At 39.5% G+C, this 25,627-nt stretch overlaps 2 protein-coding genes across 8 annotated transcripts in view; one reads left to right on the top strand and one right to left on the bottom strand.

Annotated features, from left to right (window-relative positions):
• The window catches only part of DEUP1 (deuterosome assembly protein 1), an 89,839-nt gene extending 68,187 nt beyond the window's left edge, over nt 1–21,652 (bottom strand). For 3 of the 6 annotated variants that reach the window (XM_054524916.1, XM_054524920.2, XM_054524919.1), the window contains exons 1-2: nt 20,637–20,765; nt 19,119–19,191 (exon numbers count right to left, since the gene is read on the bottom strand). In XM_054524916.1, coding sequence (XP_054380891.1) covers nt 19,119–19,147 — 29 coding nt within the window. In that variant the 5' untranslated portion in view covers nt 19,148–19,191; nt 20,637–20,765. Of the gene's footprint in view, nt 1–19,118; nt 19,192–20,636; nt 20,768–21,039 lie in introns of those variants that run through there. The other 3 variants (XM_063711325.1, XM_054524915.2, XM_002822351.5) reach the window with 3 other exon arrangements.
• SLC36A4 (solute carrier family 36 member 4) overlaps nt 1–25,627 on the top strand; it is a 344,024-nt gene that overhangs the window by 129,211 nt on the left and 189,186 nt on the right. The gene's annotated exons all lie outside the window — the stretch shown is intronic.

The raw sequence follows: 25,627 nt of genomic DNA, 5'->3' as shown, positions 1-25,627 counted from the left end.
ATACGTATGCATCGACATGCGTGTGCGCGCACACATACGTATGCATCGACATGCGTGTGCGCGCACACATACGTATGCATCGACATGTGTGTATGTGTGTATGTATACATGCGTGTATGTATGTGTATGTATACATGCGTGTATGTATGTACGTATGCATACGTATGTATATACATACGTGTATGTACGTATGCATACGTATGTATATACATACGTGTATGTACGTATGCATACGTATGTATATACATACGTGTATGTGCGTATGCATACGTATGTATATACATACGTGCGTATGCATACGTATGTATATACATACGTGCGTATGCATACGTATGTATATACATACGTGCGTATGCATACGTATGTATATACATACGTGCGTATGCATACGTATGTATATACATACGTGCGTATGTACGTATGCATATATACATACGTGTATGTACGTATGCATATATACATACGTGTATGTATGTACGTATACGTACATACGTATATACATACGTGTATGTATGTACGTATACCTACATATATGTATATGTATATATACACATATATGTATATATGTGTGTGTATATATATACATATATATATATACACACACACAGAGCAGGTAATGCTTACCAAGTCTGCAGCTCACACAAAGCTGGGAGATATAGATAATTATATATATATAATATATATACACACACACATATATATACACATACATATATACACATACACACACACACATATATAGTATATATGTATTTAGTATATAAATGAAACAGGTACATATAAAATGTGTATTATACATATATAATATACAGAATATGTAAAATATATACATACATATTTTATATATATATATACCCGTATTTTTTATATATATATACAAGTCATTGTATAAAATGCCATAAAGGACAAAGTGGAAGATGGACCCTTATAGCACTCCCTACCAAGCCCTTCAGGGTGACAGTGATCTGTGGATTATTTTTAAAAATTATGATCAGACAGTAATCCATTTAATTAACCTTGCAATTTTTTCTTTCTTTCCCACAAAAATATCATGACAAAGCCCAAATACAAATCTATGCTGTTTCTCTGCTGCACCAGCATGCTAACCTTGTGAGGTGAGGCTGGTCTAGTGAGCAAGGAGTCAGGCATCCCTGGTGAGTCCTGGTGGCCATTACTTCCTCTTCTGAGGCCCGCAAACCAATGCTAGTCTCTCTTCCAGAGTCTTACCTAAGATTTAGTCAAACTCGATTTTACATCAAACTCAGATTTTTATCAAACTTAATATTCCCTTTTGAAATTCAATTTTTCAGTCTTCTAGTGTATCTTCTGTTCTTCAGCTTTTCAGATAATTACTCGTAAATCTAGTGAACTTTAAAATAAGATTTTTAAAAAGGTTCAATTTAGCCTCCTTCACGTAGCTGGGCATTGGCATTCTTTACTTATATTTCCATTACTTTCTTTAGTCAAATACTAACTAACACTATGCCAAGTATCTTCTTGAATCTCTTTTCATGGATCCTCACAATATCCCCATAACATAGGTATTATTATCCAATTTTAGAAAAGTTGATTGAGTGGTTAAAAAAGAAAAAAAAAAGTCCTCTGCATCTTCCAGCTTTGGAAACCAGGTGGATTGTGTCTAATATACTACTTAAGACATGCAAAACTCTATTCCTTACTATAAGGTGTATCTTGGGAGCAATTCACAAAGGAAGGTCCTGCCGTCAGGCGAGATCTTTCTGCATTAATCCTTCAATTCATTAAGCCAGAAGAGAGGGGGCACACAGACTTTCAGGGTGACATACCCATCAGAGCCTATAATCAAATTATCAGGATATCAAGTTTGGAGGTGAAGAGGGGGCAAAATAGAAAACTAAATAGTGGCAAGTGTACTAAAGAGGGCAGGGGAATGGAAGAGAGAGTCACGTTCAAAGTAAAAAGACCCAGGGTAAGATATATGGACATATATGAAGGCGGCCCAGAGCAATTTTGTGGCTGGTGGGCTCATACCCCAAAGCCCTTTAACATAGGGCTTATGTGCTAGTTTTTCCCCCCAACTTTTTTCGTTTTTTTTTTTTTTTTTTTTTTTTGATACAGGGTCTTACTCTGTCACCCAGGCTGAAGAGCAGTTGGCAAGATCATAGCTCACTCCTCTGGGCTCAAGTGATCCTCCTGCCTCAGTCTCCTGAGTCACTAGGACCACAGGTGTACACCACCATGCTCAGCTAATATTTTAAATTTTTTCTAGAGACAGGGACTTGCTATGTTGTCCAGGCTAGTCTTGAATTTCTGGCCTCAAGTGATCCTTCCACCTCAGCCTCCCAAATTATTGGGATTATAGGCACGAGCCACCATGCCCAGCCTTATGTGCTAACTCATAAAAGGGCAGACATGAACCTAAAATAAAAATTGGATAAAAATACTTGAACATTAACTAATAAAAGTTTTTTAAAAAGAAAAAATGGACCAACCTTCATCAGATACATTGCTATAATGATCATATGACTTGTTAGCCAAACCAGGACAATTTTGAAAGTGAAAGGAGCACTAATAATAATTATGCCAGCACACTAGGTATAAACAGTTACTGTTCTGGACAAACTGGGATTCAGGATTAGCCTACCCATTACCAATGGGAAAACAGAGGTGCAGAGACAAGTTTGTGGGGGGAAAAGTCAAATTAGAAATCAAGACTAAGAAATTTGCTCAAAACCGTACAATTACATAGAAATTGAATAACCTGCTTCTGGATAACTTTTTGGTAAATAATGAAATTAAGGCAGAAGTCAAGAAGTTCTTTGAAACTAATGAGAACAAAGACACAATATGCCATATTCTCTGGGACACAGCTAAGGCACTGTTAAGCGGAAAATTTTACAGCACTAAATGCCCACATCAAAAAGTTAGATCTCAATTTAACAACTTAACATCACAACTAAAATAACTAGAGAATCAAGAGAAAACCAACCCCAAAGCTAGCAGAAGACAAGAAATAAACAAAATCAGAGCTGAACTGAAGAAGACAGACATAAAAAACAATTCAAAAGATCAATGAATCCAGGAGTTGGTTTTTTGAAAAAAATGAATAAAATAAACAGCTAGCTAGACCAATAAAGAAGAAAAGAGAGAAGATCCAAATAAACACAATTAGAAATGACAAAGGGAAAATTACCACTGACTCCACAGAAATACAAATAACCATCAGAGAATATTATACATACCTCTAGGCACATAAACTAGAAAATCTAGGAGAAAAGGATAAATTTCTGGACACATACACCCTCCCAAAACTGAGCCAGGAAAAAACTGAATCTCTGGGCCAGGTGCAGTGGCTCATGCCTGTAATCCCGGTGCTTTGGGAGGCTGAGGTGGGCGGATCACGAGGTCAGGAGATGGAGACCATCCTGGCTAACATGGTGAAACCCTGTCTCTACTAAAAATACAAAAAAATTAGCCGGGCATGGTGGCACGCGCCTGTAGTCCCAGCTACTCAGGAGGCTGAGGCAGAAGAATGGCGTGAACCTGGGAGGCAGAGCTTGCAGGGAGCCAAGATCACACCACTTCACTCCAGCCTGGGCATCAAAGCAAGACTCCGCCTAAAAAAACGAAAAACAAAACAACAAAACCCAAAAAAGAAAACTGAATCTCTGAACAGACCAATAATGGGCTCTGAAATTGAATCAGTAATAAATAGCCTAACAACCAAAAACAGCCCAGGACCAGAAAGATTCACAGTTGAATTCTACCAGACATACAAAGAAGAGCTGGTACCATTCCTACTGAAACTATTCCAAAAAATTGAGGAGGACAGACTCCTCCCAAACTCATTCTATGAGGCCAGCATCATCCTGACCAAAACCTGGCAGAGATACAACAAAAAGAGAAAACCTCAGGCTAATATCCTTGATGAACATAGATGCAAAAATCCTCAACAAAATACTGGCAAACGGAATCCAGCAGCACATCAAAAAGCTTATCCACCACACTCAAGTAGGCTTTGTCCCTGGGATGCAAGGGTGATTCAACATATGCAAGTCAATAAATATGATTCATCACATAAACAGAACTAAAGACAAAAACCACATGATTATCTCAGTAGATGCAGAAAAGGCTTTCAATAAAATTCAGCATCATGTGAAAAACTCTCAAAAACTAGGTTCCGAGGAAACATACATCAAAATAATAAGAGCCATCTATGACAAACCCACAGCCAACATCACACTGAATGGGCAAAAGCTGGAAGCATTCCCCTTGAAAACAGACACAAGACAAGGATGCCCTCTCCCACCACTCCTATTCAACATAGTATTAGAAGTCCTGGCCAGGGCAATCAGGCAACGGAAGGAAATAAAGCGCATCCGAATAGGAAGAGAGGAAGTCAAACTATCCTTGTTTGCAGATGACATGATCCTATATCTAGAAACCCCATAGTCTTGGCCCAAAAACTCCTTAAGCTGGTAAGCAATTTCAGCAAAGTCTCAGGATACAAAATCAATGTGCAAAAATCACTAGCATTCCTATACATCAACAACAGTTAAGCTGAGAGCCAAATCAGGAACGCAATCCCATTCACAACTGCCACAAAAAGAATAAAATACTTAGGAATACAGCTCATGAGGGAACTGGAAGATCTGTACAATGAGAATTACAAAACACTGCTCAAAGAAACCAGAGATGACACAAACAAATGGAAAAACATTCCATGCTCATGGATAGGAAGAAACAGTATCACTAAAATGGCCATACTGCTCACAACAATTTATAGATTCAATGTTATTCCTGTTAAGCTACCTGACATTCCTCACAGAACTAGAAAAAAAAACAGAAAAAATTACTTTAAAAAATTCCTATGAAAGTCTATGTGCAGTGGCTCACATCTGTAATCCCAATACTTTGAGAGGCCAAGGTGGGCAGATCACTTGAGTTCAGGAGTTCGAAACCAGCCTGGGCAACATGGTGAGACTCTGTCTTTACCAAAAAAAAAAAATACAAAAAATTAGCTGGGCATGGTGATGTGCACCTGTAGTCCCAGCTACTGGGGAGGCTGAGGTGGGGGGATCACTTGAGCCCAGGAGGTGGAGGTTGCAGTGAGCCAAGATTGTGCCCTGAATTCAAACTATACTACAGGGCTGCAAGAATTAAAACAGCATGGTATGGGTACAAGAACAGACACATAGACCAATGGAACACAATAGAGAATCCAGAAATAAGGTGACACATCTACAACCATCTGATCTTCAACAAACCTGACAAAAACAAGCAATGGGGAAAAACTCCTTATTCAATAAATGGTGCTGGGAGAACTGGCTAGCCATATGCAGAAGATTGAAACTGGATCCCTTCCTTACACCATATACAAAAATTAACTAAAGCTGGATTAAAGACTTAAATGTAAAATCCCAAACTGTAAAAACCCTGGAAGACAACCTAGGCAACACTATTCTAGACATAGGAATAGGCCAAAATTTCATAACAAAGACACCAAAAGCAATAGCAACAAAAGCAAAAATTAACAAATGGGATCTAATTAATTAAAAAACTTCTTCACAGCAAAAAAAAACTATCAACAGAGGTAAACAAACAACCTACAGAAGGGGAGAAAATATTTGCAAACCATGCATCTGACAAAGGTCTAATATATCCAGCATCTATAAGGAACTTAAATTTACAAGAAAAAAAAAGCAAACAACCCCATTTAGAAAATAGTCAAAGAACAGACACTTCTCAAAAGAAGACATACATGCAGCTAACAAACATATGAAAAAAGGCTCAACGTTACTGATTGTTAGAGAAATGTAAATTAACACCATAATGAGATGCCATCTCACACCAATCAGAATCGGTATTATTAAAAAGTCAAAAAATAACAGAAGCTGGCCAGGTTGTGGAGAAAAAGAAACATTTTATACACTGTTTGTGGGAGTGGAAATTAGTTTGATCATTGTGCAAGACAGTGCGGTGATTCCTCAAAGACCTAAAAACAGAAATACCATGCAACTCAGCAATCCCATTGCTGGGTATATACCAAAGGAATACAAACTGTTATATCATAAAGACACATGCACATGCTATGTTCACTGTAGCACTATTCACAATAGCAAAGACAAGGAATCAACCTAATTGCCCATCAGTGGTAGATGGAGTAAAGAAAATGTGGTTCATATATACCATGAAATACTATGCAGCCATAAAAAGAACAAGATCATGTCCTTTGCAGCAACATGGATGGAGCTGGAGGCCATTATCCTTAGTAGACCAGCAAAGGAACGGGAAACTAAATGTCACATGTTCTCACTTATAAGTGGGAGCTGAATGATGAGAACACATGGATACATAGAGGGGAACAATAGACACTCAGGCCTATCAGAAGATGGAGGATGGAAGGAGGGAAAGCATCAGGAAAAATAACTAATGGGTCCCAGGCTTAGTATGTGGATGATGAAATAATCTGTAAAACAAACCCCCATGACACAAGTTTACCTAGATAATAAACCTCAACATGCACCTTTGAACTTAAAAAAAAAAAGTTAAAAAAAAAAAAAAAAAGAAAACTATAGCCTTTGGGGATAATTTTATTACTTCTATTTTCACATTGGCAAGACATGCCATTATGACTTTCAGAAGTTTTTTATCAGCTCCCAAATCAATGGGCACATTTTCTAAGATATTTAAGCCATAAAAATATTTGGACAATTTGAAAAATAAACACAGCATGAGAAAAATTCTACTAAGAAAAATAAGTAATTAAATGCTACATTTAAACAAAGGAGTGAATTCAGTTTGGAATACATGAGATATCTAAAATAGAAATGGGTGTGGAGCGTGGGAGAGGGGTTTAAAAGACAAATATGGAAGTCATCATGGAGAAAAAGAAGGGAAGGAGGGAGGAATTAGGAAGAAAGAGATGCACAGAGAGGAGAGACAGGAGACTATGTCATGAAACATGGAATAGTCTAAGAAAATGAGTTTTCAAAGCCTGATGAGCAATTAAGTTAGTCTTAACTTTTTCAAAATCTTTTACTGAAACTCACTCAAAAATATATTACATACTTATTTGCCTTAGTTAATAGGCTATACTAATATAATTTAACTTTTCTTGCTGGCTCACTATTCTGCACACCAAATACTGTATCAGACCTGAGACATACACAAGGTCAAATGGGGAGAGCCCCCAGCAGAAGTCCTAGAGCCCACTTTCATAGACACGTCTGTGATGTCAGTCTGCTCTTTAGTCAACTGTCTGTTCTAAAATACTAAAGTGAAAGATATATTATTTTATGGTTTTTAGGTCATAGTTTCATGAAAACTCTTGTTCAAAATTAATTATTGAGTCATAGACAAAAATAGCTTTTCCTCAAGCACTTTTTTGTCATCCAAAAAATGTTACTGTCATCATTAGTGTTTGCTAACTTAGCAGCATTAAAATGCCTATTTTTATTACATAATTGAGATGGTGGCTCACATTCAATCCATTCATTTCCCTCATTTGCAATAAGCTTAATTTTGGGACATGGATAAGGTATAAACCTCATTATTCTAAAAAAAAGTGCTTAAATGTACTTATAAAGGCCTTGTTCTAAAGGCTTCATCATAATAACAAGGACATATTTATAGAAATAAAGTACAACGCCATAGCCTCCAAGTCCCTACCAATTGTTTTATCAGAATTATAGGCTCATACAAATTTAAAGCCGCATTTTTTTATGTTCTAAAAAGAGCAGAAGATCTGTTAAAATATTTCTATTACAGATACACTTTTTCTGTCATAACTTCTCACATTCTAAGTAACCCCTTGGTCCACAGATTAGAGGAGAGAAGACAACAGTGAAATATTAGCAGGCACTAATCTCTTTCTTCAGGGCGATCTTTACATTTATCTAAAAATACTAATAGCTTCACTCTCCTCATAAACTTGTGTATCTTAATTCTTATTGCATATCGACATACATAAATGTATGATGCAATTAATAATAAACAAATGTTGATCTACACATGTATTACTGGGTTCTGTAAGCCAGTCTCTAGGACAATTAAATTCTTTCTTGCTAGAAGATCTATTTGATGAGTGACTGCAGTGTTAGTGTGTTTGAAGATAGTTATTTTACCCTTTTTCTATTAAACCTGGAGCTGGCTGTTTCATTGGATCCCACAGGGAAGAATTAGGCACACACTGATAAAATCTGTTTTCTAATCTAGACAACGTTTTAATTAATATACTGCTTCTGGAATGTCAGAAATTTCAATGAACCTCATTCTTATGCCAGCTGGCTCTGATAACTTCTAATTGTGTATCTGCAGCTTAAGCATCTGAGTTGAAGACTTCTATGTCCAACCATCTATTCAACACTGACATGTCCAGAGGATGGCCAGAGGCATCTCAAACTTCACATGTTCAGAACAGAGCACTAGACTCCCTGCATCGCAAACCTGCCCCCACTCCAGTCCATTCCATCTCTTTAACTGCTGCCACTGCTACCAGTTGCTCGAGATAAAAACCCTTCATGATCCTAGATTTGTGTTTCCCTCAAATCCCACAACAACAGTAAGTCCTACTGGCACTACCTCCAATATATATTCTAAATTCTGACTGCTTCTCCCCATAAACAGTGATAAACCTTGGTCTGAGTCATCCTTATTGATTCTCTCCTAGTTTCCTACCCAATATCTAGCCTTCCTTTGTTCCATGCTAACAGAACTTTGATATTATTCAGAGAGGAAATGCAACCAGCTAAAGAAACAACCACATTTCCCAGTCTGCCTTGAAACTAGGCATGGACATGTAACAAAATCTGTCCTATGAAATATAAGTGGAAGGTGCCAAAAGGCTATTTAAAAGAGGGCTGCAGCAGATACTGTTGGTACCCTACACATCCCTGATGGTGACCACTTAAGGACACATGCCTGGTTTCCTGTAGACAAAACTTGCATCCTTTGCCTCAGTGCCTTCTCTTGCAGCTAGAGTCCTCTTTGCTGCCTCTGTGACAAGTCAGAGTGACAGAGAATTAACCCTCCCAGGAGTAACTTTGACCAATGACTGTCCGCTATTGGTGTGTAAATACTCACTTTTTCCTTGGCTGGGAGAACTCTTGTGGGGTGTGATTTGTGCTGGGTTCCAGAGCTTCCCCGTCAGGATTTGACTCAGTCACCCACAGTGGTAGCTGGTAACCTGCCTTTCCTGTTTCACTTCCTATTCCCATATGAAGTAGGCTGAAAAATTGTTCCCAAAGATAATCAGGTCCTAACCCTGTAAACTGTAAATGTTACTTAATTTGGAAAAAAGATCTTCACATAAGTTAAGAATCTTGAGATGGAGAGGTTCACGTAAGTTAAGAATCTTGAGATGGCAGTGGGAGATTTGACACACAGAGAAAAAGAGGAGATGAGGATGAAGCGGAGAAAAATCCGAAGATGCTGGCCTGTAAGATTGGAGTCGACAAGTCAAGGAATGCAGGCAGTCACCAGCAGCTTGGAGAGACAAGGAAAAGATTCTCCCCTAGAGCCTCTAGAGGGGGGCAATCCTGCCATCACTTTGACTTTGGCCCATTGATACTGATTTTGGGCTTCTGGCCTCTAGAACTGTGAGTGAATAAATTTTGGTTGTTTTAAGCCACTAAATTTGTGGCAATTTATTATAATAACCATAGGAAACTAACACACCACATCTTTAAGAGACAGGGTCTTATTCTGTCACCCAGGCTGGTGTGCAGCAGAGCAGTCATAGGCAACTGCAGCCTAGAACTCCTGGGCTCTTAACAGTTGCTATAATCCTAGCTGTTATACTAAGCATTTTGTTTGAAACTCAATAGACCCTCCTAGACCCAAGATATTACTATGTATATGACTAATAGTAACCTCACTGTCTAAAGACTTACAGTATCTCCCCATACCTGCCTGTATTAGTTTGTTTTCATGCTGCTTTGCCTGAGACTGGGAAGAAAAAGAAGTTTAATTGAACTTACAGTTCCACATGGCTGGGGAGGCCTCAGAATCATGGCGGGAGGTGAAAGACACTTCTTATATAACGGAGGCAAGAGAAAATGAGGAAGAAGCTCAAGTGATCCTTCTGCCTCAGCCTCCTGAGTAGCTGAGACTACAGGTGTGTGCCACCACACCCAGCTAATTTTTTTTTTTTTTTTTTTTTTTTTTGTAGAGACAGAGTCTTGTTATGATGCTGAGGCTGGTCTCAAACTCCTGGTGCCAAGCGATCCTCCTGCCTTGCCCTTCCAAAGCACTGGGATTACAGGCATGAGCCACCACGCCCAGCCTACACCATATCTTCATATCCCAAATAAACAATGTGTATCCAAATTCTTATCTCAGAGCTGGCTTCTCTAGGAACCCAAAATAAGAATGCTGCATACACTCTTTTGTTTTTACCCACTGCCTTTTCTCTACTTCCTTCTTGGAAGGCAGATATGATGTTGTAGATGGTTCAGCTATCTTGAAACGATAAGGTGACCACAAACAGCTATATACAGCTGTACATACAGGCAGCTTCACTTGGACATACAACAAACGTCTTCACTTGGATATGTAACAGGCATCTCAAACCAAGCTTGCATTTTCTCCAGTCTTCCTTATTTAATAAATGACAATTCTGTCCCTTCCAGCTCTTAGGCCAAAAGTCTTTGGACCATCCTTTGTTCATCATCTTCTCACACACTCCATATCCAATCCAGGATCTATAACATTGTCAGCTATTTCATGAAAACAAACCCATTTGTCACTATGTCTACATCTATCAATCTGATCTACTGTCATCTCCCAGAGCTTAGCTTGTCTGCCTTTTCCACCCTTACCCTCCTATGGTCTATTCTTCCCATAGCAACTAGAGCGAGCCTTTTAAAATATTAAGTCAGAAAACATCACTCCTTTGCTCAGAGTCCTCCAGTGACTTCCCATTTTACACAGTGAAATCTGAAGCCTTGACTAAGGTTTGCGAAGCCCTTCAGGACTTGGCCCTATTTGCCTTTCTGAGGTCATCTCCTTCCACTTTCCCCCTTGCTTCCTCCTCTCTAACTGGCCTCTTTGCTGTTCCTTGCAAACGTCAGTCATGTTCCTGTCACAGAAGCTTTGCTTTTGCTGATTCCTCTGCCTGGAATGCCATTCCCCCAGATATCCAGATGTCTACATCTCTCACTTTTTTTAGGTCTTTCTTCAAATGTCACCTAGCCAGATTTACTCTGTAACTCTCTATTCTCATAATCTGCTTACGTTTTCTACATAGTGATTATTACCACCCCCCAACATAATATAGATTTATTTATTTGCTATAATCTGTTTCCCTCCACTAGATTGTAAGCTCCAATGAGGTCTCTGATACCATCGCAGAGCTATAGTATCAGCTCTAAATTTTCCACCTCCAGAAAAATAGGAACCCTAATTTGCTTGGGTATTATATTATGAGCTTCTGGTTTTTATTTAAATTTTGTGTTTTAGCAGAACTCTTCTGACAATACTCCAGCAGGGGAATAGAATGTCACCTCATTACTGCCAGACAGTGGTGGAAGTTCAGGTTCTTGACTCAGCCTCTGTTGCCACTTGGAGGGAGGAACTCCTCATTAATGCTGGATGGGAGTGACAGTTCAGGCCCCTAGTAGCTCTGTGCTGATACCACCTTGGCTGGGACGGGTAGGGATGCCTCATTACTCTTTCCTACATGGCCTCCTCCGACACTGTGTGAGGTGGGTTCCCTCGTTATCATTACCACTAAAAGTATCTTGCTTTCCTTTGCTATGGTAAGTCTCCCTTGGGGTTGTTGGTGATTTGAGGCAAGATTTGGATATTCCTGAGTCCCTGGGCCATTGCACCAATTATGCCTCATATACCACCTGTTTCTAATATAAATGGATAGCCTCTATGGGTAATTTGACTAGCTGTCCTTTATGAGCCAGCTCTTTTGTTGATTCATCTTTTTTTTTCCTGTTCTTGAACCATTTTAAGTAGTATATAACTTGAAGATTTATAAGATTAGCATAAAGTATTTGCATTTTCCCCTTTCTCCTTTTTAGAGAAAATCTGGAAACCATTTTATTGCATGGATTCTATAGTGCACCTAGCTCTGTGCTGCTCATCTTGTACTCTAGCATTTGTACAGATTATAGGTATAGTTACTCCACGGCACTATGGGTTGGCCAGTGGATTTCCCCATAAATGGCTATGCCATATATGTTTGTGCTTTAATGTGGCAACATGTGAAACATATTTCTGTCATTCTATAACACTTTCTATTATAAGAAGCAACAATAACTTAACAATTGCTTTTAGAGGAAAAAGGGAATAATAGCCAAACCTATCTTCTGATTTCAAGACACAACCTAACTTAAATAACATTTAAGGGTGAAAACTGTGAGTCTTAGTATGTTACCCTCGGAGACTCCATGAAAGCACATGGGTATGTTTTGTCCCTGGCTGAAGCCATTCCTATGTAACCATTCCCCATACATTCTCCAGTTAAAAAGGCAAGTCCTCAATACCCCAAGTGTATCTACGAAAATAGTCCTGGATTCTCTTCATTTTTTCACACCCTGCTTTTATACAACCTCATTTCTACCTAATTCTGAACTCTTGATTCAACTCTTCTCTAGTCTTTTGAAATTGGTATTTATATTTTATTTCCCTGTTGTTTGACAGTTTATTGCCTTTAATAGGCTGTCATTCTTTCAGTTCAGTCATTCATTCAACAAATGTTGACTGAGCTGGGAGCAGTGGTTCATGCCTGTAATTCTCGTACTTTGGGAGGCCAAAGTGGGAGGATTGCTTGAGTCCAGGAGTTTGAAACCAGCCTAGTCAACATAGTGAGACCCTACCACTACAAAAAACAAAACAAAAAAATTACCAGTCTTGGTGGTGTGTAACTTCCAGCTACTCAGGAGGCTTAGGTGGAGGATTGCTTGAGCCCGGGAGGCTGACATTGCAGGGAGCCAAGATCACACCACTGTACTCCAGCCTGGGTGACAGAGCAAGACCCTGCCTCAAAAAAAAAAAAAAAAAAAAAGTTGACTGCACAATTACCCTATGTCAGGCACTGTGCTTGTCCCTGTGGTGTGACAGAAGAGAAGACAAAACATTGCTGAACTGAGCTGGGGCCCCTGGAATACGCTGGCGTACAGTGTTATAGGACTAACTTCTTAATGTTCTTATTACCACTGATACTTGTGTTGCTACTTCTCTTGCCAGCTTTTCTATTTTTGTCTCTATTTCTCCTTTTCCTTCTGCTTCTTGAGTTCAAGGAGGGTACAACTTTTATACTAACTGCTGTCCAATGAGACTGCTTCTTTCTTTTGGGGAGAGAACAAACCCACTCATCACATATCTGTAATATTCATGTTTTTAGCACTTCTCTGTTTCACTAGTGCTCTGATTAGAGGCTCACAAAATTCCAGGTGGTTCCAAGGTCCCACACAACTAAGCACCATAGACAACCAGGTCAAGTTAGGTGGATATGCACCTGATGTACATATCTATATTCACACATATCAGATTTTTAAGAAAATGTATGTTGTAACTAATCTTTTGTAAAGATTTTCCTGTAAAATATATGTGCAAATTTATCCTACACAGTGGTACTTTTTCATCTTTCCTTAAACTTACTAGTAGCTTGACTAGGTCTCTTGTAGAAATCTTCCCTTTCTTTCCTTATTTCCTTCCTCCCTCTCTCTCCTTCCTAATAACTTTCCTTCCTTTCAAAATCATGCATTTAATTCCTACAGTCACTCAGCACTGCTAACATTTCTGAGTCTACCGTCAAGTTTGACATATCAGGATTTTAACCCAGATGTACTTTACTTTGTTTCTTCTTCAGAGATACAAGAAACTGGAAGAACTTGTCCAGTTTGATTACTCTGGGGGGGGAATATATGTGTATATGGGGGGAGGTGAATAAAGTATGAAGAGAGGGAGAGTAAGGGGGTATAATCTGGGCTAACCAGAAAGCAAGGGAATTAACCAAATTTAAAAAGAATTTTCAATGTGCAAAAATAATATATTACTATAATTTATTCAGGTACCAATATGTTGACTTACATCAGAAAAATTAGATTTTATTTTACAAACTGTTATTAAAACTGTGTTTAACTCATCAAGAACCTGGTAAGTAAAGTTATGATTCATAAAGTCAAGAACCTGGTAAGTAAAGTAAAGATGATTAATATATCTCAGAGGGAAAGAACACTTTAAGGGTTAAGAAAGATGCACACATAGAAGAGTATAGTTTTAAAGGACCTTTTGAATCAGATGCAAGAAGTTATGATTTAATATTCATCTACCTTGGTTCTTTGAAAATAATAATCTTCATAGCAGATAAGAAGAATCTGGTGGATCACGTAGCAGTACCTAGATGTTTAGGAAGCATTTGACAAGATTCTATGAATGAGATGAATGGCTAAGATAAAAGTCACAGAATAAAAGGTACAGTAAAAGATTCAGTAGAGAAAAATGAGAATTTGGTTGAAGATGTATGCACACACATTTTGTTCCCTCCCCAAATCCTACTAACACAAAGTAAAGGGATATTTTTAACCTAGAAGGTCAAACCTACAAGGATAAAAATAACAGGAACTAGCAGTGGACAAAGCCAAGTAGCAAACCAACTAGATACATCTGGAAGTAGCAAGTGAGTGTCAGCCTGAAAACAGGAGGAATGGCTAAGAGGGGTTGACTCCTAGATCTCCTCACTGGCATTCAAATCCAGGCACATTCCCTGGAGAAGCTAAAACAGAAAGGCTCTGGACTGGGGTTGGGGAACACCAGGTACAGTAGATGGCAGGACCACCGTACTGGAAACTGGGGGGTTAAGGTCAACAATCTAAGTCTGAATTCAGCCCCCTCCTCCTTTTCAGCTCCCAGAATGCTGGTATACTCTCCAGGTAGGAAATTAGAATTCTCTGGAATCTGATTAGCCTGAGAAAAAAAACTGAAAGAGAGTGACCTGGGGTCCTGCAAGGAAACTGCCTAGCCTGATGATTATGGAGTAAAGACCACTGTCAATAAGCCCGCCGATATGGTTTGGCTCTGTGTGCCTAACCAAATCTCATGTCGAATAGTAATTCCCAGTGTTGGAGGAGGGGCCTGGTTAGAGGTGACTGAATCATGCGGGCAAACTTCCCCCTTGTTCTTGTGATAGTGAGTTCTCAGGAGATGCAACTCCCCCCTTCTCTCTCTCTCCCTCCTGCTCTGGCCACATAAAACGTGCCTCCTTCCTCTTCGCCTTCTACCATGATTGTAAGTTTCCTGAGGTCTCCCCAGCTATGTTTCCTATTTGTTTTTTGGGGTTTGTTTTTTGTTTTTGTTTTGAGATGGAGTTTTGTTCTTGTTGTCCAGGCTGGAGTGGAATGGCACAATCTCGGCTCACTGCAACTTCCGCCTCCCAGGTTCAAATGATTCTCCTGCCTCAGCCTCCTGAATAGCTGGTATTACAGGCATGCACCACCACACCAGGCTAATTTTGTATTTTTAGTAGGGACGGGGTTTCTCCATGTTCGTCAGGCTGGTCTTGAACTCCCAACCTCAGGTGATCCGCCTGCCTTGGCTTCCCAAAGTGCTGGGATTACAGGCGTGAGCCACTGCGCCTGGCCTCTGTTTGTTAATCTAACCAAATGCTATTTATATGTGGAGACAAACTTGATATGACATAAAAAAGGTTGAAAACAAGGTGATGAACAAAGATATTATTGATTAAAGTAAATTAAAAAGAAAGCACGGATGGTAATATTAATATCAGGCAAAGTAGAATTAAAACAGAAAACATTAGTTTATACTTGTGCTATATTTTATCATGTTAATCATATAATATGCTGAGAAGATATACCCATAAACCTTGACACATCAAGCAACAGAACACTGAAATGTGTAAACCAAAAATTGTTAGTAATACAAGAAGGATTGGACAAACTACAATTATAGTGAAGATCTTCCTTAGAATTTGACAGATCAAATAAAGAAAAATTAATGTAACTGTACTTGAAAAACACAAGTTAAACATAATAACAATTAAATTGTTTGATTATATAACTTTTTTAGCCTTTTTACTCAACCAAAAGAGAACGTACATGTGTTTTCAAATACCCAAAGGACATTAATAAAAGTTGATCCTGCAACAGACTACAAGAATAATCTTAGTGAAACTGACAGAGTCAAAATCATATAGTCCATATCCTATGACTATGATAGTAGAAAGATTAAAAAGTAATAATAAAAAGATAACTAAATGCCCCTCAAAATTACGTTTTCTAAATATCTCTTGAGTCAAAGAAGATATCAAATTTGAAATGACGGATTATTTAGAAAATGATGGTGAGAACACTAACCCTATGGCAGGCAGCAAAGCTGTGCTCAGGAGGAAACTTACATGCTTTTATTATTTAAAGAAATCATGAAATCCAGAAATCATGAAAATAACTGAAGCACATTTTTCAACCCATGGGAACAAGATAAAATAAACCATAAAAGGGAAAACTAGTAAGTAGAAATTCATGAATAAGAAAGCAAAAACAAGGAAAAACCTAGAGAAGGTTTTCTCAAAAAGGCCAATAAAAGGGATCACTTACTCATTCTATAATTATGTTCTGGAAACACACTTTAAAAACAAAAAGAACAAACATAAAATTGAGTTTCAATTACAAGGAGTTTAGATTATTATGACACAAATACAAACATCTATAATTGGAAGAAATCATGGATAAATTAACATCAAACCTGGTTATAACCATGATATCAGAGAATATTGATTCACTCACACTGAAAATGTTCTGTGGGAAAGCTCCCACTGTAGGCCTTGGCACTTTCTGCTTCTGCTCTGTGTAATCTTTTCCCCCAGATATAATCTCTGCTCGAATGCTGCCTTACCAAAGCATCTTTGTTTGACCACTCCATTCACACTCTCTATTTTTCCCACCCTTAACCTGCTTTATTTTTCTTCTTATCACCATATGATACAAATTTATATGTTTATTATCTGTCTCTTCCACTATTGTATAAGCCCCTTGAGAAACAGTTGTCTGTTTTGTTCACTGCTACCTTCCTGGTGCCTAGACCAGTGAGTAGCTCACAGTAGACTCTAAATAGGTATCTGTTAAATGTAGGCTGCTCCACAAAACATTAGTGTATATGTAGGTGACATGGTTTAATAAGCTACATAACAAGTCCCTGATGATGAAGTTTTATCGTATTCATGATCTAGATTTATATATAATTCTCAATAGCATGTGGGACTGAGGCAATGCCAACCTGGGGTCTCCATGCTTTGGAGACCATGGTAGGCAATGTCTGGCCCCATGTCTACTGTGATGAGTGGAACAGTACCCTCAGGAAAACCTCTAAAAACTCTCATTAACTTGGGGGGTTGTAATTACACCATACCCAAACAAGTTCTACTGTTCCTTACTAAATTCTAAGTTCTTTAAGGACAAGATCTGTTTCTTAAATGACTCCATGGCCTTGGATTTGTAGGAGTGAAGCGATATCTGGGACCCAACCTTAGGTTCAACATCTTCAATCTGCATCTTAGCTCTTAGTGCTATCATCACACCAGGGACCCAACACATACTTAACCCAGAATCCTAACCTGGCTCTGCTATGGATACCAGGCAGGCTGCTCCCTGCATCTCATTGCCATCCATTTCCAATGTAAGAAGGAACACAGGGATTGCAGCCAGGCATACCTGAATTCAAATCCTACTTTCTCTACTAATCTGGTGTATATTCTAGGATGAGCTCCTGCTTTTTTTGTCTTTCTACCTTTCTGAGCCTCAATGTGGTAGAGGATGCTAGTTTTTCACCAATATCCATTATTCCTCCTTTGTTCTAGATCTTCTAAGCTTCATCTGGTCATATGGCTACCTAGTTACAGACCATATTTCCCAGCCTTTCTTGCTGCTAGTTGTAACTCTGGGATTAAGTTCTGGCCAATGGAAAGTGAACAGAAGTGAGACCTGCTATTTCCATGTTATACTCCTAAAAGAAAAGGTCTTTCTCCTATTGCCCTTCTCCTTCCCTATGGAAGGAGCACAGTCATGATGGCAGAGCACACTTACGATGGTGGAAGCTGAAACAACCACTTTGGTCCTAGAGATAGAAATCATTAATGAAGATGGCAGAGTTGCCAAACCAATCCTGGTCTGTGTATCTTGGGTGAGTGCAGCACCTGTGACAACTATATGAAACAGACATAATCTTCAATCTTATTTAGGCCGCTGTTTTTGGAGACTCTTTGTTATAAGAGCTTAGACTGTACTCGAATATATTTACTTTTCTTAGTTGTAAAATGAGAGTAATACCTAGCAGGGCTGTTGTAAGAAGGAGTATGCAGTAGGAGCTAAAAAGCGATAGCTATGATTATTATCCAACCTTGTGCAGCTTTCTTTCAGCCTGATATCAAAGTTATGGTCTGGGCAGAATTTCTGAAAGTGAGACACCTGAAGTGGTGTGACTAGTGCCAAAGTCAGTTGCAATCAAGATTAGGCACTATACAACCACCCCTTCACCCCTTCATTCCCCAAACTCTGTGTTCAGCCAGTGGTCGGTTGGCTAGTGAAACAATAGGAAGAGAAAACTCTGTGATGCTGGTAGCAGGTAAAGAGTTAGGACAGATATTTGTAAACAGGAATTTGATTTTCTACAACGACAAATGCTATACAAATTTTATTCTTATCTCTTTGTGAAACTTTTGGTAAGATATCTAGTTCTTGATGATGTTTTTACGGAGTTGGATCTATTCTCAGGCTATGTTTAAGCGTTGAGTTCAGCCTTAAGGGGCAAGAGTAGAGGGAAACTTGAGATACTCAATGCAGCAAAAAAGGAGCAAGCTGGCGAAGAGAGGTTGCATTGTGGTAACAGAAGAGCACATGAGGCCTGCCTCCGCATCCATCACCCTTAGATATTGGACAGTCACTAAAAGTTGGAAAACAGTGATTTTTGAGTGCAGATCTGCAGTGTCAAAATCAGAAAGTCTCGCATTATAATCCTTAATTACAGTCACTTCATATTTCCTCTCATCTGCCTCACCAAAAATAATTGTCATATCCTTCTATTAATAGTAAATTTCAAAATTCATGTGTTCTCAGGAAGTTTTTGGCATAGTTAAGTACATACTTATTAAACAGAAATTTCTCAGCACTTACCCCATGGTATTATGGGCTTGGTTCTCCATGTCAAGAAACTGCTACATCTGGTTTATATTTCTTGATTTTTAATCTGTTAGGAGGAAAATGATACAAGTTCCTAAAATGTTTACATTCTTTAACCTATAAAACATGAAAATTTCGCTACTAGCAAAAACCATTTAGTATGAGTTTTTCTGTGTAGTAGCTCTTGATCCTACAAAATATAGAAACCTGAGTTTTCTGTTTTGGTTTTTTGTTTGTTTTTTGAGATGGAGTCTAGCTCTGTCGCCCAGGCTGGAGTGCAGAGGCACGATCTCAGCTCACTGCAACCTCTGCCTCCCAGGTTCTAGCGATTCTCTCACCTCAGCCTCCTGAGTAGCTGGGACAGGCAATCGCCACCATGCCCGGCTAATTTCTATATTTTTAGTAGGGACGGGGTTTCAGCATGTTCATGAGGCTGGTCTCGAACTCCTGACCTCGTGATCCACCCACCTCAGCCTCCCAAACTTGAGTTTTTTGTTTAGCGACCCCTATGCATTTATGATATTGACTTAGTGATGAATTGAAATAAGTGGTATGGACTAAAATGAGCATCCATTTACTACTTATTGAATAATAGCTTGTATTACGTTGTTTGCAAAGGGGTCAGTACCTGAGAATGAGTAAAACCGAATTCCCATTAAAAGAGAAATTCTAGCCAAATGTTCTCAAACTTTCTATTCTTGTGGTTCCCCTAAAGGTGTGCCTTTATTTGAGTACATTCTTTCTTTGGCCCTCTCTGGGTTTTGTTAGGATGAATGTAACTATGAGATTTAGGACAAAAAAGCTAAGAATGCCTTTAAAAAGAAATCTTGAAATTCTTCAATGGCTCTATGGGCACTGGCTCACCTCTTGACAAAATAGGGATGTTAGTATTTGCCTAAAGTAAAAAAAAAAAAAAAAAGTTTTTCTCAGTAACAAAATTTTAGTTAAAAAATAATCTATGACGATAATTGGAGAAAGTATTGAAAAGGACTTCATCTCCTCCGAATCACTGAATAAAAGTCAATTAAAGAGCATTCAAGGAGGTAGAAAGAGGAGGAAGATTCGAGCTCACATCACTTCCAAACGGAAGAGTTTGAGAGAGACCCTGGAATTGTGTGTGGGACAGAGCGGAGAGGAGCAGGGATGGTGAAGGAAAACCTGACCAGAACGAGCAGACCAATAAATGGTTTTGTAGATTCTCAAATCTCTCACTTAAACGTCAGGGAAACTGAGGCACAGACAAGTTAAGTGGCTTGCCCAAGGCCACACGACTAAAGCCCAGTCCTAACTTAGGGCGCTGCTCTGCTCTGGATTTGCAAGCGCGGGTCTCCCCTCCCAGCCTCTGTCCCCGCGCCACGCGCCCCCTCCAGGACCCGCGCTCGGTTCAAGCCCAGCCTCCCGCAGAGAGGCCGCCCTTTTGGGGTCCCCTTGTCCCGCTCGAGGACCCGCGCAGCCTGGCCTTTGGGTGAGGGTCAGGGACGAGGTGGGGCTGGGAAGGCCAGAAGCCGTTACCTGCGCTGCGCCGCGCTCGCCCGAGAGGTCTGAGGCGGGGGCGCAGGACCGCGTAGGTCACCTCCTGCCCGGCCAGACCCGCCCCAAGGGGCCCCGCCACCCGCCGCCGCGCTCCCGCCGCCTGGGCCCTCCCGCCGCGCGACCAACGAGGCAGTTGGGCCTCTCCCTCCCCGCGCGCAGAGCCGCCGCGTGTTGCCATGGGGACGTCGCGGCCCGAACTCTTGGCCGTCGGAGTGGGGGATGGGCGCGGCGGCGGCGGCGGCGGCGGCAGGCGCTGCCCTGTGGGGGCTCCTCGGCTGCCTCCAACCTCACCCCGCGCGAGCGCGACCTCGCTGTCCCGCAGTTATGCGTCCAGTGCCCCCTCTATTCTGGGTCCTTTCCTCTTTGTAGTCCCACTGCCTACCCCAGGTCCGGGCACCCAAGCTGCAGCCCGGAAATACTTGTTGAATGAATGAACCAAATAGATCACGAAGGAACTGTAAACCGCTGGGGAGTTCATCATCCAGGTTCCTTAAATCCCCTTGGCTCTCTTTCCTCTTACCCAAATTTGAAGTGGTATGAAAAAGAAATAAACTTCGGGTAAAGAGAACTGCTTTTATCTCCGTTCACCCTAGTGTCTTCCAGCTGGTAGGAGCTGGATTTCACCGCTCAGCCCCTGGTTCCTGTGGTGATAACAGCATCAGCTTGTACCTGACTTTCCCGTCAAGCGCGATGGGTCCTTAAAACACTGCCAGTCAGGCGAACGGACAGTGTTGCCTCCCTTCAGGGAGAAAAGAATAGCTTCTAAGAGGAGAAGGTGGAACGAAACTCAACGGGACTGATTCCAGATTCTTTCCTTTTTCCACCAAATTCCAAGAGTCACTGATGACAGAATTTCTTTCTCCATTTCATAGAGGAAATAATAGGAAAGAATATATGTTTTCCAACTGACATCTTGAGTGATTGGTTTTAAGCACTTGAATTTTGTGTTTGATTTATTTTAACCAAAGAATTCCTTCCTAATACATGGAGTCGACTAGTTAATTCTTAAAGTCTTTTATTTGCACTTTACTTTCATCACTTTAACGCTAATTTGCTACTTTAATATTCTATGAATTTAATGCGCACCCATATCCCTCCGTCCAGGTTCCATCTGAATTTTATAAAACCATTATGCTGTTTCTTGACAAATTGAGCTTCATAGATGAATTGTATACAGTCACCTGGGATATTAGTTCTAACAGGTGTTTCATAGCTCTCATGTTTGCATGAAGAGAGTGACTGTGTTATCTTAACTTGAAACTTTTCATTATTCTGAAAACTCTTATATTCTTTATTCTTGTCTGAATGAATGGGTCAATGTATTTTTTCTAACCCAAGGAAGGGAAAATGGAACTAGGAGTGAAATTTAATGAAATCTCAGTATGCCCAAGATCAGTAAGGCTATGTAACATTGCTAAGTACTTCCATGTTCATTATTTCTTTAGAGGCTCAGAAATACACTCAGCAAGTGTATCAGGTGTTATTAATAGCTCCTTTCAGAAGATTAGGAGACCCAGGCTTAGAACGAATGGAGGATATGTCCATGGATTTGTCCATGGATTTGCACTTGAAATGGATGATACATCAAGATATAAACCTAGATCATCTTACTCCAAATCCAGTGTTCTCCAAACATTAAGGTTGAGTCAGTTTCTTTAGCAGTCAGGATCTTCCTTAGCAAACTGTAGGTTTAATGTTTTCCTTTTTTTTTTTTTTTTTTTTTGAGACGGAGTCTCACTCTGTTGCCCAGGCTGGAGTGCAGTGGCGCCATCTCGGCTCACTGTAAGCTTCGCCTCCCGGGTTCACGCCATTCTTCTGCCTTACCCTCCCGAGTAGCTGGGACTACAGGCACCTTCCACCACGCCTGGCTAATTTTTTGTATTTTTAGTAGAGACGGGGTTTCGCTGTGTTAGCCAGGATGGTCTCGAACTCCTGACCTCGTGATCCACCCAGCTCGGCCTCCCAAAGTGCTGGGATTACAGACGTGAGCCACCGCACCCGGCCAGGTTTCATGTTTTCACATGGAAGAATAGCTGCAGGGGAATGCTTGCAAAAACATTTAAGAAGACACATACCATAATGGATTTTAGGAAAATTTAAATATAGAATAGGAACATCCCATTCAATTTAATACAAATAAAGGTTTTCATTTCAGGACGAGAGTTAAGATTTAAAATGCAAATACCTGCTCCCTACCCTGCTAGTAAGAAGTAACAGTAAAGACTTGAATTCACCTTGAAATGTCCTTATTATTAGCTGTTTTCAGGTAAGTTTGTTTTGAAAGGGATGAGACCAGGAAGGCTCCAGTTTAAAGGAGTGGAAGAGGGTGGCCAGGGTGGAAATCTTCCTAAACAGAGTTAGTGAGAGTTGACAAGAGAGCTTAGTCGTGAAAGAAAATTGGAGGACATGGCAAAATGAGGATAAGATAAAATGTAACCAGAAATGTTCTAAGGAGAATATAGGGGGCATAAATGGATGAAGAATAAGGATGACCTATGGAAGAAAAGCTAAGGGACGAATTATAGGGAATAAATAATAAAGCAATAGGCTAAACTTTTAAAATTTAAAAACCTTCATAACAAAATCATTTCATGGGAAAATTTATAATAGCGATATAGTAAATGAATGTGCAACTTTAGCATATGCGTGGCTATATAAAATAACTTCATGTCTGTCTTTGTATCAACAAGGAAATATTTATTTATATATTTTTTAAAAAGCAAGTTTAAAAATTATATATATACATTATAATTTTAAAAACCAAGTATATCCTTATGCATAGAACATACCTTAAAAAATTTTTTAAAACAATTATAATGAAATAATCATAGAATTGTAAGAAACTGTAGAGGAGATACAGTCTAACCCAGGGGTCCCCAACCCCTGGGCTGCATACCGGTACTGGTCAGTGGCCTGTTAGGAACCTGGCCACACAGCAGGAGGTGAGCAGCGGGCAAGCATTACGGCCTGAGCTTCGCCTCCTGTCAGGTCAGTGGTGGCATTAGATTCTCATAGAAGCGCGAATCCTATTGTGAACTGCACATGCCAGGGATCTAGTCTGTGCACTCCTTATGAGAATCTAATGCCTGATGATCTGACATGGAACAGTTTCATCCTGAAACCATACCCCCTGGTGCCAAAAAGGTTGGGGACTGCTGGTCTAACCTCTTCATTTTGGATATGAAGAAACTCAGATCCAAATAGTTGTAATTATTTGATTAGTCTCATTGTTAGTTAATGGCAAACATTTTCAAAGGAATTTTCCAGAGATGCTTAATACACATTCTAGTTGAGAAAATAACCATTCAGCAGGAAGAGATTCAGTATTTAGAACTAAGATCACCTAGAGCAGCACTGTCCAATGGAAATATAATGCAAGCCACTTGTATAGTTTTAAATATTCTAGTAGTCAAATTTTAAAAAGTAAAAAACAAATGAAGTTTATTTTAATAATACGTTTATTTCATCTAATATATCTAAAATATCATTTTAACACCTAGTCAATATAAAAATTGAGATATTTTATATATTTTTTGCATAGTTTTTACTTAAAGCTCAATCAGTTCATTCTGGCCACATGTAGGTGCTTCATAGTCACACATGACTGGTGGCTCTCATATTGGACAGGGAAGCTGGAGAATATGGGTGTCTGGTCAATGTCCTAAAGCTCTTCATTAAAGTGTGAAAGGCAATGCAAAGAGAGAGATTCTTAATTATTTGGGTGTGATTTGAGAGAGATTTTGAAAGTGTCCTACCTCAGTATCCTTATCAACCTGCTCTGGGCTGCAATAGGCATTAGACATCTGAAGAGAAATGCATAAATTTGAGCCCTTAACCAGGCAGCATGAGGCCTTTCATTGTGTCATGCCTGCTAGGCCTGTCAATCATCACTATCAGGGCTGCTTCTCCTCCTGATGGGAATTTAGAAGCACCAGGTTTCACTTGAGGATCAGAAAACAAAGCCAAATTCTTTGAAAAATGGCTATTATGATTTTTAAAATTCTCTTTTACTTTTTATGGACTTTTAGAGTTTCGACACTGTGGTTTTGAAGATGTCATCCTTTTTCGGATATTAAGGGGAGCTAAAGGAGAAAGATTTTTGTATAGTCATGAGCTAAAGTTTTAAAGATGTAATACTTATTTCCTGGAGCCATTCATGACTAGGACAATGTTGAAGTGAAAGGGCCGTAATGGGAAAAACAAATTTGTAACCAGAGAGGAAAGTTGGGCCTGCCTGCTTAATGGCCTCTTTTCACTTGGGTCAACTTCTTCTCTGAGCTCAACTCTGCAGAAACCTTTCGGGTCACTAGCTAATATGATAGAAATTACTGGGTCAAAATCTAGGAAAAGACATGAACCTGGAGAAGTGAGCCCAGCACTTAAGGCTGCTTTCAAAGGCATTTGATGCTCTGGAAGAAACAGCTGCAAAACTGAGCAGCCATTTGATAGTCTTGTGAAAAAAAGGGGCAGAAGACAAAGCCTGGGCTCAATAAATAAATAAACATCCCCTGTCTTTAAGCTAGGGCTCCAAATGACTTTGCCCTCAGGAAAATGGTGAGGTGGAAATAAATCAGTACTCCTACTGACTCGCAGCCAGCTTGCAATCATCTGTAATTTGGGACAACCTCCATCTTCGAACTCAGAATAGGGTCATACTAGACTGGTAGGTTAAGATACCTGGAAGAAGCAAGCAGAAATTTTCCTAGAAATAACTTCTCAAATATAAAGGCCAGAACAAAGAGAAAAATAGAAATTCTAAAACTAGAAAAAAATTACTAATAACCAAAAATAAGAACACAACAGATACGAATAATGATAGATTTGGTACACGTGAAGGGATAACTTGTGAATTGGAAAACAGAACAGAAGAAAGTATCCAGATTGTAGAGAAAATAAAAATAATAAAATATTTTAGTATCATGTTTTTTATAACTTTGGTACTTATTAATAGAATTATTTGTTGTTATGAA

Source organism: Pongo abelii, chromosome 9, assembly GCF_028885655.2.
Source record: "Pongo abelii isolate AG06213 chromosome 9, NHGRI_mPonAbe1-v2.0_pri, whole genome shotgun sequence".
Classification (NCBI taxonomy): Eukaryota; Metazoa; Chordata; class Mammalia; order Primates; family Hominidae; genus Pongo; species Pongo abelii.
This window is presented reverse-complemented; position numbering and strand designations above follow the sequence as displayed.